Here is a 16,847-nt window from a genome sequence, read left to right on the forward strand (position 1 = left end):
TGGGGAACAGGAAACAATTGGAGGGGCTTCCCTGGTGGTGCAGTGGTTAAGAATCCAGCTGCCAATGCAGGGGGGACACGGGTTTGAGCTCTGGTTCTGGAAGATCCCACAGGTCACAGAGCAACTAAGACCGTGTGCCACAGGTACTGAACCTGTGCGCCTAGAGCCCGTGCTCCGCAACAAAAGCCACCGCAATGAGAAGCCTGCACACTGCAACAAAGAGTAGCCGCCGCTCACCGCAACTAGAAAAAGCCTGCATGCAGCAACGAAGACCCAACACAGCCAAAAATAAATAAATAAATAAATAAATTAAATTTTTAAAAAAGGAAACAATTGGAGTTGTTCTTGTTGTGTCTTCTTGTCCTGTCTTCAAAGGATCCTGTCTTAAAAGTCTTTCTGTGTTTGTGTCTCGGTAATGCAGGTAACGCCATGGTCTTTAAACCTTCTCCCTTCACACCTGTGTCCACACTGCTGCTGGCTGAAGTCTATACTGAGGCCGGCGTGCCTCCTGGGCTCTTCAACGTGGTGCAAGGAGGGGCTGCCACAGGCCAGTTTCTGTGTCAGCATCGCGATGTGGCCAAAGTCTCCTTCACTGGAAGTGTGCCCACTGGCTCAAAGGTAAAGACAAGACCAGTATAGGAGAACATAAATGGCATGTAGATCCGGCTGTGTCAAGCCTCCCCAGAATATATGTTGGAGGCTTATCCTCTGATTTTACCCAGCTTGTATTGGCAGGGAGTCTGTAGGTATTATTGGGCAGAGGTCTGAAGTGTGCTTTAAAAGTATGAAGGATAATTAGAACAGCCCACTGGTGTTAGGCTCATTGGGGATGGGAGTCATCTTCTCCTGCCTGTGTCTGAGAGGGCAGGCCCTGAGCTGTCACTTGTATTGTTTGGTAACTTACCTCATCTATAGCAGCCACCTCGGAAGAAAGGGTATTTTCTCAGTTTATTTCAGATTCATTGTTTTGACCTTAGTTTGTGCTCTGAACTCTGTCTGCCTTGAACATAGTAACAGTAATACAAAAGAGTTTCTGCCCATGACAGTCAGGGGAATTGACAGTATTTTTTAAATGAACTCCCTATTCAGACTATCAAGTGCAATTCTGAGGATTCTCTTCAGTGTTCTGGAAAAGAATATTTCAAGTAGACAGAGGACAAAGTATACTGAGAACAAGGCTGCAGGTCATGCATAGTTCAAGATGACTTTGGAGGGTCAGGATCTTGTTAACGTAGCATGTAATCTCATTGGTGTTAGACTTCTGAATGCTTTTGTTCTTGTTCTGTAAGATCATGGAGATGTCAGCTAAAGGAATTAAACCTGTTACCTTGGAACTTGGAGGCAAGTCTCCACTGATCATCTTCTCAGATTGTGATATGAAGAATGCTGTGAAGGGGGCACTGATGGCCAACTTCCTCACGCAAGGCGAGGTGTGTACCTGACCCTGGAAGAGTTTTAATGGGAATCTCGACCCCTTCATCTCACAGCGTGTTTTCTTTTTCTTTTTTTTTTTTGTGGTACGCGGGCCTCCCACTTTTTTTTTTTTTTTGCGGTACGCGGGCCTTTCACTGTTGGGGCCTCTCCCGTTGCGGAGCACAGGCTCCGGACGCGCAGGCTCAGCGGCCATGGCTCACGGGCCCAGCCGCTCTGTGGCACGTGGGATCCTCCCGGACCGGGGCACGAACCTGTGTCCCCTGCATCGGCAGGCGGACTCTCAACCACTGCGCCACCAGGGAAGCCCTCAAAACGTGTTTTAAAGCTTATTATTTTGAAATAGTTTCAGACTTACAGAAAAGTTGCACAAATAGTACAAAGAATTCCAATCTATCTTTGAACCAGGTCCCTCAGTGTTAACATTTTATCACATTTACCATTCTGTTGGTATGTCTATACCTACATATGCATATTATTACTGTTTTTTTCCTGATCTGTTTGAAAGTTGCAGACAGAAGATCCCTAACCTCTACATTCCTATGTGTATTTCCTAAAACCAAGTGCATTCTTTTAAATAAGCACAAAATACTTAGTAAAATATATAACTTGATATTAATGTAGTACTGTTACTCAGTCTATAGCCCTTATTCAGATTTCTCCATTTGTTTGACTAATGTCCTTTTAGAAACAATTTTTTTTTTTGCTGGTCCAAGATCTAATCCAGGAAGATGCATTGCATTTACTTGTTGTGTCTCTTTACTCTCACTTAATCTGGAACAGTTTTGAAGTCATTCTTATCTTTCAGGACCTTGACATTTTTTAAGAATACAGGCCATTTATTTTGTGGAATGTCCCTCGTTTTGGGTCTGTCTAGGTTTTGGCTGTTGTTTTTTTTTTAATTGGATTCAGGTTATGCATTTTTGGCAAAACACCACAAAAAAGATGTTTTATATTTCACAGTGGTGTTGCTGACTTTGATCACTTGCTTAAGGTGGGTCTTTACTGTAAAGTTACTGTTTTTTCCTTTGTGGTTAATAAGTATATTGTAGGAGATAAAGTGAGACTATCTTGTTCCTTATCAAACTTTGACCTACTAGTGTTAGCACCCTTTGTTGATGTTTGCTGGAAACATTTTTTTCTGGTGGTCACCAAGAAAGATTGGTGTATTTCCAATTCTGTTACTCCTTCTACATTTATATAGTTCACTGTCTATTACAAGAAAGAACTTTTTTCCTTTTCCCTAGTTTGTTTTTCATTCATTATATCAGCATGGACCAATGGATTGTTATTTCATTCTGCAAGTTATAACCCATTACTAGTATTATTTATTTTGATGCTCAAATAATTGCAGATTCAGATAGTGGGAGCCTCTTTCTGTGACTTTTTGATATGTTCTCATTATTCTTTGAGCACTTCTTTACCTCCTGGCACAGCAAGGTGTTCTAGACACGTCTTGTGCTTTCTCTGGTGGAGCTCTGTAATGAGCCATTTCTCTAAGGAGGCTTGATTCCATTTAGTGGCAGATGGTATTTAGAAACCAAGATCTGGGTGCCAGCTGTACTCGTTTCTACTGGAGTATCATTGCTCATATGTCTTCTCAGAGGCCAGAGCCAGGAAATATATATTAGGCATACGTGTATGTATGTACACACACATCTATTTATGTATCCATCTATATTAATAACTACAAGTTTATACAGATATTTCCAATCATTCCAATACTGCAAGGTTTATTTTAGCCTCCTCCCTTTCATATTTATAATTTCCTTCTCTGACAGTGAGACATTTAGCTTCCATTACTCACAATATATGTAATTACTCCGTCCTAGAATATGTTTATAATAGTTTCAGATTTGTGAAAGTACACTACTGTGAAAAATCTTCTAACTAGAGTGCAACATTTTTTTTTTACAGCTCTTTGTCTTTAGCCTGGGGTACAGTTAAAATTCTGTGTTCAGAAGTTAACGAGTCAGTTCTTCCTTCACCACCCCCTTCAGTATGGTTATGATATTCATTTTAAATAATGAGTTTATTCATTTCTGTTTGTATTTCATTTGGGGTTTATTTTCACCCATCCTTGCTTTAGGCGAAATACTAACATGGTTCTAAATGTCAGAATTTTACCAAAAAAGGAAACAAATGGCACTCCTCCTATCCCTTCTACCCATTCCCGTTCCCTCCTTCTTCCAATCCATCCCTATCCAACCAAACCTGTTTCTCATTTTTCCTTCCTATTTCTTTTTACACAAATGACCAGGTACTTGTATATTTCTTATTTTCTCTTCTTTCCTCAACACAAAAGATAGCAGAATTACTGTTTCACTTTTTTCACCTGGAAATCACTTCATTTCATAGAAATCTTCTTTCTTTTTTATAGCTGTGTAGTATAATTCCTTGTATAGCTGTTAGTTTATTCAACTACTCTCTTTTGGATGGGCATTTAGTTTCCAGTATTTTGTGATTACAAACAGTTCTGCAGTGAATAACCTCGTGCACGTGTGTGTTCACATTGTTGGAGATATATTTTCAGAGTAAATTCCTAGAAGTGGTAAATGTAATCTTTTGTGCCTATTTTTTTGTGGTAAAATATATATAATATAAAATTGACCGTGTTAATCATTTTTGAGTGGACAGTCCAGTGGCATTAAGTACATTCACACTGTTATGCAGCCATCACCACCGTCCACCTCTGGAACTCTTTTCATCTTATAGGACTGAAACTCTACACATTAAACAATAACTTCATGTATCCTTTTCTTCCCAGTCCCCAGTAACCACTATTCTACTTTCTATCTATATGGATCTGACTATTCTAGGTATCTCATTATAAGTGGAATCAAACAGTATTAGTCCTTTTGTGTCTGGCTTATTTCACTTAACTTAAGGTCTTTAAGGTTCATCTATGTTGTAGCATGTGTCAGATTTTTCTTCCTTTTCAAGATTGCATAATACCCCGTTGTATATGTATGCCACATTTTCTTTATCCATTCATCTACCGGTGGACATTTAGTTTACTGCTACCTTTGGCTATTGTGACTAGTACTGCTGTGAACATTGATGTGCAAATATCTATTCAAGTCCCCGCTTTCACTTCTTTTGGGTATATACCCAGAAGTGGAATTTCTAGATCATATAGTAATTCTGTGTTTAATTTTTCAAGGAATTGCCATAATGTTTTCTACAGCAGCTGCACCATTTTACGTTCTCACCAACAATGCACAAAGGCTCTAATTTCTCCACATCCTTGCCAATACTTGTTATTTTCTGGTTTTTTTGGTCACAGCCATCAGAGTAGATGTGAAGTAGTATCTCACTGTAGGTTTTTATTTATATTTCCCTTATGATTAGTGATGTTGAGTGCATATATAATTTTGTAAGATAGTGCCATATTCCCCTGCAAATGGGTTGGACCAACTTGCATTCCTACCAACAATATATGTGTGCCTATTTCCTCACGAGGTAAGGGGTGATACTTCATTGTAGTTTTAATTTCAATTATCTAATTATGAACGAGATTGAACATCTTTTCTAGGCTTAAGGACCATTTATATGTGTGTGTGTGAATTGTGCATAACTTTTATCCAATTTTATATTGAACATCTAGTCATTTCCTTCAATTCTTTTTGTAGAGATTTTTTTCTTATTCACACATAGTGAAGTTCACTTTTTTTCTTTTTGGCCGTGCTGCAACACTTGCAGGATCTCAGTTCCCCAACCAGGGATCAAACCCAGGCCCTTGGCAGTGAAAGTGCCAAGTCCTAACCACTGGGCTGCCAGAGAATTCCCAAGTTCACTTTTTTTGGTGTGTTATACTATTAGTTTTGATTTTCCCTCAGTTTTTATAAGTTATTTAAATATTGGTGATAGTACCCTTTATCTGTGATGTACGTTGTAAATGTTTTCTTCCAGTTTGTTGTCTTGGCTTTGTTTAGGATGTTTTTGCCATGCAAAAGATTATTGATTTTATGTAGTCAAATTTATCATTTTTTTCTTTCATTGCACCTAGATTTTGAGTACTAGTTAGAAAACCTTTTCCTTCACCTAGGTTATAGTAGAATTCACCTATATTTTCTCTTGGTAATTGGTTTTTTATTCTATATTTAGATTCCTTATACATTTGGGGTTTACTCCTGTGTACAGTATGAGATTGTATCTTTTTTTCCACATGGCTAACCAGTGGAACCATTTGTTACTAATTCATCTTTACTCTAGTGGTTTTAGATTCCACCTTTATTGTAAACTAAATTTCCTTGAGTACTTGGATCTATTTTTGGACTTCCTTTTCTGTTCTACTGTTCTGATATCATTTGAGTAGTATTTATGTTCATGTCTGTGGGAGGGTCTAAATAGTCATTACTTGTGTGTGTGTGTTTTTTTTAAATTTTGGTTGCGTTGGGTCTTTAGCACTGCGTGCGGGCTTTCTCTAGTTGCAGCGAGCAGGGGCTACTCTTCATAACGCTGTGTGGGCTTCTCATTGTGGTGGCTTCTCTTGTTGCGAAGCATGGGCTCTAGGCGCACGGGCTTCAGTAGTTGTGGCACGCAGGCTCAGTAGTTGTGGCTCGCAGGCTCTGGAGCGCAGGCTTACTAGTTGTGACGCATGGGCTTAGTTGCTCTGTGGCATGTGGGATCTTCCTGGACCAGGGATCGAACCCATGTCCCCTGCATTGGCAGGGGGATTCTTAACCACTGCACCACCAGGGAAGTCCCATTACTTGTGTTTTTAGAGACAAACATTGACTCTGAACCACCCTAGGTTTTTATTAGACTGAAGGCCTCAGTTCTTGATCTAGTTTTACTCTTCAGTCCCTTCCACTCTTACCTCCTGCTCTCAAAATATACAGCCAAATTGAGGATCTGAGATGAAGAAATAGAAGTCCTATGGGTCATATGGATCTTTTAATTGCTTTAAGGAAATTTATACAAAAACAAAGGCATAACTTTTTTCTCACAGGGCAGAGAGTTTGTGTGTGGGGTACTGTGTCCACAATTACATGTGTGATCCTATTCAGTATGGTGATAATTTTTAGAAGTGGAACTAACCTTTAAAGAAAGTATACTGTCTCTTTTAAATTTAAAGCTGTTGAACTTTTTATCCTTTTCCTTTTTTCCCCCTCATCTACATATAAATTTTTATGTGTCTGTCCTTTAGGTTTGTTGTAATGGTACAAGGGTATTTGTGCAAAAGGAAATTCTTGATCAATTTTCAGAGGAAGTGGTGAAACAGACCCAAAGGATAAAAATTGGAGATCCCCTTCTGGAAGATACAAGGATGGGTCCCCTGATCAACCGACCACATCTGGAGCGAGTCCTTGGGTTTGTTAAAGTGGCAAAGGAGCAGGTGAGAAACAAGTGGAGGTGAGATGAGAGGAGGGGGAGGGGTAGTTACTCCTAGGTTACTTGCTCTGTGCTTCTTTCCTATGGTCATATCCATTTGGGAGCTGTATTCTGCATTGTACTTGCAGTGGAGTGACTAAGTATGCATTTGTTCAGGACACAAGTGGCATTTCGGGAATGCATACTGGGGTTTTATGTTTAACGTAAAATATGCATTCTTTTTTGGCAGGGTGCTAAAGTATTATGTGGTGGAGACCTCTACGTACCTGAAGATCCCAAATTGAAGGATGGGTATTACATGAGACCTTGTGTGTTAAGTATGTCCTCTTCTTGTTTGCTTTTAAACAGTTTGAATTAAATGTCAGATAGACAAGAATATTTATAAACTGTGTATATGGTATAAGGCAAGGGTTGCCAAACTGTGTGTCCCTGCTACTCAAATTTAAGGAGTAGAAGTTCTCCCTTACCTTAGAAGCCTCATGTGTGCCCCTTCTCTTCTTGGACAATGATATCAGTTACATGGGACTTAACTGGGTGTACAGCTGTTGTTCTAGAATCAAGGCACTCCAAGAAAATGAAAGGGCATGTTTGTTAAAAATTCAGTAATGAATTTCTTTTCTCAAGAAAGTTGGTAAAGAATGTGCTTTTCTTTGAACTTTAGGTCATCAATATAATAAAACCAATTTGTTGGACAATATATTAATATTTTCAAAAATTATATGATATAATAGTTTTAGCACTTCCTTTCAATCTGAAAAATCTCCTGGTTTGGACAGTCAAGTATGTGGTCATCCTACTGTCCTCACACCCATCTCCTTCTCTTCTACTGGGGGTGACACTATTCTAGATGTTGTTGTTGTCATTTACTTTTCTCTGTCATTTTACATTGTATGTTAGTATCTCCTATAAAAATATTGCTAGTTTCCTTGACTTTAAAAACCTATATATAGATGGAATTATGTTGTATAATTCCTTACACCTTATCCTGAAGATAGATTCAGCTGATTTTTGTCCCTGAGGTTGATAGTGGTGTCACACTTTTCAACCCTTGATATTTGGTGCAGTTTAACCTTTTAGGTCTTGCTAAAAAGCTAAAGATCTGCTGAGGTTTAAGGGCTGTGAATTTAGCATCCATGCCATGGATTAGCTTGTAGCTATTAAGGAAGAGGGAAAACTTACTATATGTTTTTACATAGAAAATACAGGTTAAACAGTAGTATATATGGTATTATCCCAAATCTATTAAAAATCAAATATGTGCATGGGAAAAAGAAGGAACAGAGAATATGCATCATATTTTTTTTTAAAGGAATCAGGTTTTTTGTTTTTGTTTTTAAATAAATTCATTTTATTTATTTATTTTTGGCTGTGTTGGGTCTTCGTTGCTGCACATGCGCTTTCTCTAGTTGTGGTGAGTGGGGGATACTCTTCGTTGTGGTGCGTGGTCTTCTCATTGCACTGGCTTCTCTTGTTGTGGAGCATGGGCTCTAGGTGCATGGGCTTCAGTAGTTGTGGCACGGGGGCTCAGTAGTTGTGGCTCACGGGCTCTAGAGCACAGGCTCAGTAGTTGTGGTGCACGGGCTTAGTTGCTCCGTGGCCTGTGGGATCTTCCCAGACCAGGGCTCGAACCCGTGTCTCCTGCATTGGCAGGCAGATTCTTAACCACTGTGCCACCAGGGAAGTCTGCATCATAATATTGATAGTGGATTTCTCTAGATGCTGGGATTAAAGGTGATTTTTTATTATACTTTGTGCATTTCTGAATATTACAGATTTTCTACAGAGAACATGTATTTTACAATTAGGAAAAAAAATGTTTTTAAACAAACTGTGAACCTATGCAAAGGACAGGGAGCTAACTACCTTAACTTCATTCTAGTGATTCTGAAAGCCTTGTTTGTCATCTACAGTGTCAGTATCACTTGGAAAACTTGTTAAAAATGCAGATTTCTCATCCCTGCCCTAGATCCCCAAATGTCACTTTCAGGGCCCAGGACCTTGAGATTTGCATGTTAATAAGTCCTCAGTACATTTTTACGCATATAAAATGACTGGAGAATGACTCCAGAACCTCAATCTGTAGATTCATTTACTTGAGATTTGGGGCTAAAGTATAACGAGTGTTATGTGTGGGGCAGGAACCTTTTCTTTTCTTGTAACGTCAGCTGCCGCTTTATCCCCTCATCTCTTTTGACTCTCCAATATAGAATGCATTGCAAACAGAGCCATACTGTGTTATCAGCCTGTGTAAGACAAACTGTATTCTGGGACTGTTGGGTAATGAATTATCTTGAGTAATTTAATATTCTGGCTAACAATTTCCCTAAAAATTGTATGTGGATTAGTAATTTTCAAAGATTTAGATTATAATAAACTGTCCTTAAACACAACCTAAAATTATTTAATATACCTTTGAAGGTAGTTTAGGTGTCCCCAGAGTACAGTGTAACATACACACGACCAGAGTGCTGTTCTTACTTTGTATGCACAAGCTCTGATTCATCTCTTATGAGATTTTAGAGTCCTCCTCTTTGTAGATATGTGAGAAGTTGGTTTTTAGCTTTGGCTAGTGTAAAGCTGGTGTTTAAAGTAGGGTTCTCAAGCTGTTTTTCTGCCTCCACATTGTTTACATGTATCACACAACCTTACAAACAACATATCTCACTCCATGCGTGGTTTCCAGCATTGAGGTGAGCTGTTCTTCAGCCAAAGTGTGGATAAAAGCACCACTGTCTTGAGGATCAGTGAGGTTCAGTATTTCACATCTAAATATATGAGCTTCTTTAGACATATATGCATATTTTAAAATGTCAAGTGTGAATTTAATCTTTTTAGGGATTTAGCCACTTAAAAACTTAAGTACATTTTCATATAAAATGAACACTCCTTCAGTTATTTCTAAGTTATTTTTTTTACATTGTATTTTCTTTTTTAAAAATATTGTTTCTCATTCTAATCATATCAGAGTCATTAGAAAATGTGAAAAAATATAAAAAATGTTAGTCATGTGTAACATTTTAACAGAAATTGGGAGGATATATACAGTTTGTACCTTTTCCAGTGAATGTTAATCATGAGCATTTACTTATTTTCTTCAAAAACATTACTTCTCTTTTTTAGTAATCATTTTAATTCATTTGAAGTGCATCCTATACACACGCACACACACACACGCACACACCCCGTTTTTTTTTTTTTGGCTGCGCTCTCTGTTGTGGTGCATGGGCTTCTTTAGTTGTGGCACGTGGGCTTCTGTAGTTGTGGCATGTGGGCTCCAGGGCACGCAGGCTCAGTAGTTGGGGCGCATGGGCTCTCCAGTTGTGGCGCGCGGGCTTAGCTGCCCTGCGGTATGTGGGATCTTAGTTCCCCAACCAGGGATCGAACCCGCGTCCTCTGCATTGGAAGGCGGATTCTTAACACTGGACCACCAGGGAAGTCTCCAAAACATTACTTTTTTTTTTCTTTTTTTTGCGATATGCGGGCCTCTCACTGTTGTGGCCTCTCCTGTTGCGGAGCACAGGCTCCGGACGCGCAGGCTCAGGGGCCATGGCTCACAGGCCCAGCCACTCTGCGGCATGTGGGATCCTCCCAGACCGGGGCATGAACCTCTGTCGCCTGCATTGGCAGGCGGACTCCCAACCACTGCGCCACCAGGGAAGCCCCGAAACATTACTTTTTGATGCTTCATAGAAGTTCATCATTCGGTTGTGTACCGTTCACGTGATCATCCCATCTATTTTGGATGTCTAGTGTGTTGCTTCTAGTTTTGACTGTCACAGGGATGTTGTGATGGAAGTCCTTGTATGTACATCCTTGTACACCTCATTAGCTATTTCCTTATGATGAATTCAAAAAAGTAGATTTAGAATGAACACATAGGCCATGGCTCCTTAATATGTAGTGTTAAATCGTCATTGCAGAAAGGATGCTCAGATTTATATTCACACTGAAAATGTCACATTGAAATTTCTCTAAAGCTGTGTATTCACTGTTTACTATGAACAGGAAATTTTAACGTGCCAGAAATAATCATTCCTTTGCTGATGTTTGGTTTTTTAATAATGTTTGCAGCTAATTGTAGAGATGACATGACCTGTGTGAAAGAAGAGATTTTTGGACCGGTTATGTCTATTTTATCATTTGACACTGAAGCTGAGGTTCTGGAAAGAGCCAATGATACCACTTTCGGACTAGCAGCTGGTGTCTTCACCAGGTAGGTGGGGAAGGACACCCCAAGTGGCTTTGAAGAAATGGGGCTGCAGTGTCTTCTTAGATATTTAATTGATCTTATTCCCTCACTGGAGTTTGCCCTCACTGCATTTTCATCAGCACTTTCTATTTGCTTCAGCTAAAGTCAAAAGATGGCAAAGTAGCATTTCACAGTTAGCCCTGAATAGCCAGAGAACCCTAGTGTTGAGTTTAAATTAAGCTATTAGCTTTATTGATGAAAATTCTATCCTTTGTTCATTCATACATTGAATAAATATTTAAGTTTCTGATCTATGTAAAGCATCATGTTAGGTGCCTATTAAAAACATGTATGTCAAGGAATTTAGAAATCCATAAGCATATGAATACTGGGCAGTATCCTTCAAAGCCATGAGTTTTAGCTTTATAGAAGTCCCTAAATTGGAATGCATTGTAACACATGTGGGCCTTTTTTCTATTGTTGTGTATTTAGGGTGCTATTTCCAATTTTAACTGTTGTGAGTAATGTTGGGATTAATATCTTTGTACATAAACTTTAACCACTATAAGAAAAACAAAAAGTGATTTCGGAGAAAAATTTCTTAGAAAATTCTTGCAGGTTGCTTGTTTATGTACAAAATCTGATTAGTCTTTGGCAGTAGTAGGCAGTTTTCTAAGACTGTTTACACTTGGGATTATGCTGTTTCTTTAGTGACATACAAGGTTATTATTTTTTGTAGATTTGTGGTCAGGAACGTGGGATGGAAGACCCAAGTCTCCCTTGAGGACCTGATGTAGTAGCTTCTTTTTGAGTTCTGAAGAAAAAAGTGAGGAGCTACTTTTTTTTTTTTTTTAATAGACTTTATTTTTAAGAGCACTTTTAGGTTCACTGCAAAACTGAGTGGAAGTACAGAGATTTCCCAGCTACTCCTGCCCCACACATGCATAGTCTCCCCCATGATCCACATCCCCCACCAGAGTGGAACAGTTGTTAGAATTGATGAAGCTACATGAACACATCTTTATCACCCAAAGACTATAGTCCACATTAGGGTTCACTCTTGGTGTGCATTCTATGGGTTTGGACAAATGTATAATAACTTGTACTCACTGTTGTAATATCATACAGAGTAGTTTCACTACCCTAAAAGTCCTCTCTGAGGAGCTGCTTTTTTGTTTGTTTGTTTTGTTTTGTTTTGCTTTGTTTTTTTGGGCTGTGCCTCACAGCTTACGGGATCTTAGCTCCCCGAACAGGGATTGAACCCAGGCCCTTGGCAGTGAAAGCACAGAGTCTTAACCACTGGACCGCCAGGGAATTCCCAGGAGCTGCTTTTTTTTTTTTTTGTATATATATGTATATTTTAAAATATTTATTTATTTGGTTGCGCCGGGTCTTAATTGTGCACGTGGGCTCCTTAGTTGTGGCAGGCAGGCTCTTTAGTTGTGGCATGTGAACTCTCAGTTGCAGCATGCGTGTGGGATCTAGTTTCCTGACCAGGGATTGAACCCAGGGCCCCTGCATTGGGAGTGTGGAGTCTTAACCACTGCACCACCAGGGAAGTCCCAGGAGCTGCTTTTTTTGATTTGAGGATTGAGTGGGATAAGTCTCTCCTCTTGCTTTGCTTCGCCACCAAAATACAGACAAAGGCCGGTTACAAAGGAGGGTAACTCCTTTTTTTCTTTTTTTAAACAGCTTTGTTGGGATAATTCATGTACCAAACAATTCACCTATTTAAATTGTACAATTCAATAGTTTTTAGTATATTTACAGATTGTACAACTGTCATAATCTAATTTTAGAACATTTTCTTCATTCTAAGAACAATAACAGTTACTCTGCATTTTCCCCTCCCCCCAGTCCCTGGCAACCACTGATCTACTTTGTCTTTATAGATTTGCATATTTTGAATATTTTACGTAGATGAAATCATGCAGTATGTGACCCTTCACGACTGGCTTCTTTCACTTAGTTCATCTACTGGCTTCTTCTCAAAGTTCACTTACTGTTATAGTATGTATCACTACTTTATTCCTTTCTACTACTGAGTAATATTCTGTAGTATGGATATATCACATTTTGTTTATTCATTGACCCATTGATAGACATTTGGGCTGTTTCCACTTTTTGGCTATTATGAATAATGCTCCTATGAGCATTCATATATGAGTCTTTGTGTGGATATTTGTATATTTCATTTCAGGTATATACCCAGGAGTGGAATTGCTGGATCCTATGGTGACTGTGTTTAACTATTTGAGGAACTGCTAAACTGTTTTCCAAAGTGGCAGTACCGTTTTACATTCCCATCAGCAATGTATAAGGGTTCCAGTTTCTCCACATCCTAGTCAGCAATTGTTATTGTCGGTTCTCTTGATTTTAGCCATCCTAGAGGTTGTGCAGTGGTGTCTTGTATCAGTTTTAATTTGCATTTCTGTGAGTTGTCTTTTTACTTTCCTGATAGTCTCATTTGCAGCACAAAATTTTAAAATTTTGTCAGTGTAATTATTCTGTTTTTTCTGTATCTGTTACTTTTGGTGTCATGTCTAAGAAGATTGTGTCTAACCGAAGGTCATGAAGATTTATTCCTGTTTGCTTCAAAGAGTTCTGTGGTTTTCACTCTGACATTTTAGGTCAGTGACCCATTTGAGTTAATTTTTGCGTGTAGTGTAAGAAAGGGATCTTCCTTCATTCTTTTGCATATGTATATCCAGTTGTTCTAGCACTATTTGTTGAAAAGACTATTTTCCCCCATTGAATTGTTTTGGCACCCTTGTTGCTGCTGCTTATTTTATACATGCGTTTGGATGAGACTATAAAATTCAAATCCTTATCTATTTTGCATGGATGGTATAAGATTTTAAAACACAGTTTGAAGAAACAATTTGGCAATGTTTTGAGACCCTTAGAAGTGACCGTCTAACTTTTCCTGGTAAGGTTGTAGCAAAAGAAACTGTGAATAACCAATGCATTTTTTCTTCATAGGGACATCCAGCGTGCCCACAGAGTGGTGGCTGAGCTTCAGGCTGGAATGTGCTTCATTAACAACTATAATGTCAGCCCAGTGGAGTTGCCCTTTGGTGGATATAAGAAGTCAGGTGAGAATCTGGGAACTGTGAAAGCAAACCCCCATCTCTAGAAACACTGGTCATAATTCAGTCCTTATGGAACAGGTTCCTAAACCTGTGTGTGTATCAGAATCACCTGGAAAAGTATATGAATTCCTGGTCCTCCCCAGGCCCGATGTATCCGTCTCTGGGAATGGAAGCTGAGCATCTTTATTTTTTCCAGAAGCTCTCCAGAAGTCTTTGATGTGTAGACTGGATTGTGAACAGCTGACATATATCTGAAAAAGGTTTATCTCGTGGGTAGGATTACTTTTTCCTCACAGTCTGTGATTGCCATTAAGTGTAAAACCACCCCTAGGCGTTCGAACCATGGCAAGTTTGTAAATCTAGTCTCTTAGGAGATTTGAGGCATCAGGAACATAGCCATTACTTTGAGGTTCTTTCTTTGGAGTTTGTTGCTGATTTCACCAATTCTGTATGAAAATTGGTTTGGACTTTGTAGGTGCACCATTCTAAGAGTCCGACCCCTACTCTCCTGGCAGATACTTATGGCCATCACCGTGTTGGCAAACATGTAAACACGGATGAATGATGACGAGATGGTGGGTGTTAATTTGACAGTTTTATTTGGTATTGCGTTTGGTATCATTCTGGCATTCTCTAGTCATACTTCACTAGTCATCCCTGTCCCTATGGGGTACCTGGAGGAGCTGTAACACAGACCTAAAGGCAGGGTAGGAACCAAGGCTCTGTTTTATTAATTCATAACCCTCAGTTTGTTTGGAATCTGCAGCTTTGGCCTCAGTGGGGCCTCGTGAGGCCAGCTTTCCCTTCCCTAAACCTGAATCTTTGGATCAGTGCCCATGGATATGCCTATATGAGATGAGAGGGACAGAAAGCTGGCCTAACATGCCCAGTGGGCTCCATGCTGAGAGGATTTGGAAAGGAACAAAAGGCAGAGTGAGGCCTTAGCAGGGCCATTGTGTATGTCCCATTTGGAATGATGCCCCCTGGAGATGTGCATTTTTGGAGACTGGGCCTTGCTCTTAGGATGCAGAGCCTGCCTCAGTCTGGGGTAGGGGACACAAGGAAGGCTGTCCTGTAACCTCATCTACTATTGATTGGGCAGTGTCTTGGCTTTGAGTAACCTGAGAGCCTAAAGGGTCCACCCCCCACGTGAGTGGACAGAGTATAAATAGTAGGTGCTCTTACAGATTTAGTATAAGAGAAGGTTAATAAGCCTATTATGTAGAGTTAAGTTCTAAGTTAGCACTGACTTTCAAAGGCATCAGGTTGATTGATAATTGTAGAGAATGCTCTAATGCTTGATAAGAAAGTCTGAACATTTTTAGACCTTAGTCTAGAAGAGTAGATACTAGAAGTTAAGAGTCATACTGGTAAGAAATGAAACCTAAATATTTCCCTATCCCCGAAGGCTAGTGTGTCACTTTTCCCACATCTAGCTCCACAGTTAATACATGCAGTTGAGGACTTGATCCCAAAACTTCTTGGCTCTGCACTCTTCTCCAGCCCTGGGAGCAGTGCCTGTTTCTGCAGGTCACTGTGGCTGGATTACCGCAATGGCTCACCCTCACCCCTTCTCTTCCTTTCAGGGTTTGGCAGAGAGAATGGCCGTGTGACAATTGAATATTATTCACAACTAAAGACTGTGTGCGTGGAGATGGGTGACGTGGAGTCTGCTTTTTGAAAACGTGCAGAGAAGCCAGTGAACACGGCCGGGCCTGGGAATAATGAGAAGCGGCTCTCTTGACCGCGGCGGTGCAGCCACCTACCAGTTTAGATCCAGAATGTTGGCCATTCAGGATAAGAGAATGGTTCAGTGTTACTCTTAATCGCTCAATCAATTTCCTAAGTGAAAATGTGCGTAAGTGCCTTTTAGATGCTAATCAAGAAAGCTGTGATTTTCCTTAAAGCAAATTTCTGGGAAATCTTTGAGAGCCACTAGCACACTGCTGGAAAACAGGGGGAGGGACCAGGATTGTTCTTCCACAGAGCCGACCCACTGACAGGTTCATTCTCTAGCTTGCTTTAAAGAACCCATGCCTTTATAGAGGTTCCTGGGGGAATCAGCAGAGATTTCTGCTCCTTGACGTTTTTAAAGACATGGCCCCTTGTCATTCCATTCAGAAGGCTGGCAGTCGGAAGAGAGGGCTTGGCTTATTAATAGATGGGTCTGTTTGGTGTGAATGCTGACTGGCCAGAGCCAGCGCTGCGGGGATGGGGGAAACCGGCTCCAGTCCTTGAGTTACAGCTTGCTCTCTTATGACAGAAGAGTTTCCTTTTAAACGTACAGATTATTTGTAATCCACTGCAGTATACTGAAACTAAATAAATCACACCGTCAGTCCTTTCAGTGTCATGTTTTGAAGCTATACACATCTCAGGGTTATAGGAGGACACAGGATAGGGCTAAAGTTAAACGTTTAAGGCAGAGGATTTGACCTTCTTTGCAGTGAGTACACATGGGCAGGCTTCTGTTGCTGTAATGAACTTTCAGTGGCCCATTCAGACTTCTGGGCTCCATGTTCTTCCCAGCCCAGATAAACTGGGCCTGTCCTTAAAGGGCTGTCAGATCATGGTGACTTCTCAGACTGTTGCAGTGATCCTCATCTTGCCCTCTTATCTTCCCTTCAGGGGAATAATTTAGATTTAATAGTGGTATTAGGGTTCTCCAGAGAAACAGAACCAATAGAGTAGAACAGATATGTATAAGAGAAGATTTCTTATAGGAATTGGCTTACGTGATTATGGCGGCTGCGAAGGCCCACAGTCTGCTCTCCATAAGCTGGAGATCCAGGAAAGCT

General features: G+C 40.0%; 1 protein-coding gene across 3 annotated transcripts in view; it reads left to right on the plus strand.

Moving 5' to 3' along the window:
- The window catches only part of ALDH9A1 (aldehyde dehydrogenase 9 family member A1), a 28,780-nt gene extending 12,390 nt beyond the window's left edge, over positions 1–16,390 (plus strand). The window contains exons 5-11 of one of the 3 annotated variants that reach the window (XM_022563267.3): positions 422–618; positions 1,290–1,430; positions 6,584–6,772; positions 6,998–7,085; positions 10,840–10,981; positions 11,697–11,783; positions 13,940–14,052. In XM_022563267.3, the coding sequence (XP_022418975.1) occupies positions 422–618; positions 1,290–1,430; positions 6,584–6,772; positions 6,998–7,085; positions 10,840–10,981; positions 11,697–11,754 (815 nt within the window). In that variant the 3' untranslated portion in view covers positions 11,755–11,783; positions 13,940–14,052. Of the gene's footprint in view, positions 1–421; positions 619–1,289; positions 1,431–6,583; positions 6,773–6,997; positions 7,086–10,839; positions 10,982–11,696; positions 11,784–13,939; positions 14,053–15,635 lie in introns of those variants that run through there. The other 2 variants (XM_022563266.3, XM_089911766.1) reach the window with 2 other exon arrangements.
- The last annotated feature ends 457 nt before the right edge of the window (positions 16,391–16,847 follow it).

The sequence above is a fragment of the Delphinapterus leucas genome, chromosome 1, assembly GCF_059928025.1.
Source record: "Delphinapterus leucas isolate spDelLeu-1000000601 "Yukka" chromosome 1, BTC_Dleu_Yukka2, whole genome shotgun sequence".
Classification (NCBI taxonomy): Eukaryota; Metazoa; Chordata; class Mammalia; order Artiodactyla; family Monodontidae; genus Delphinapterus; species Delphinapterus leucas.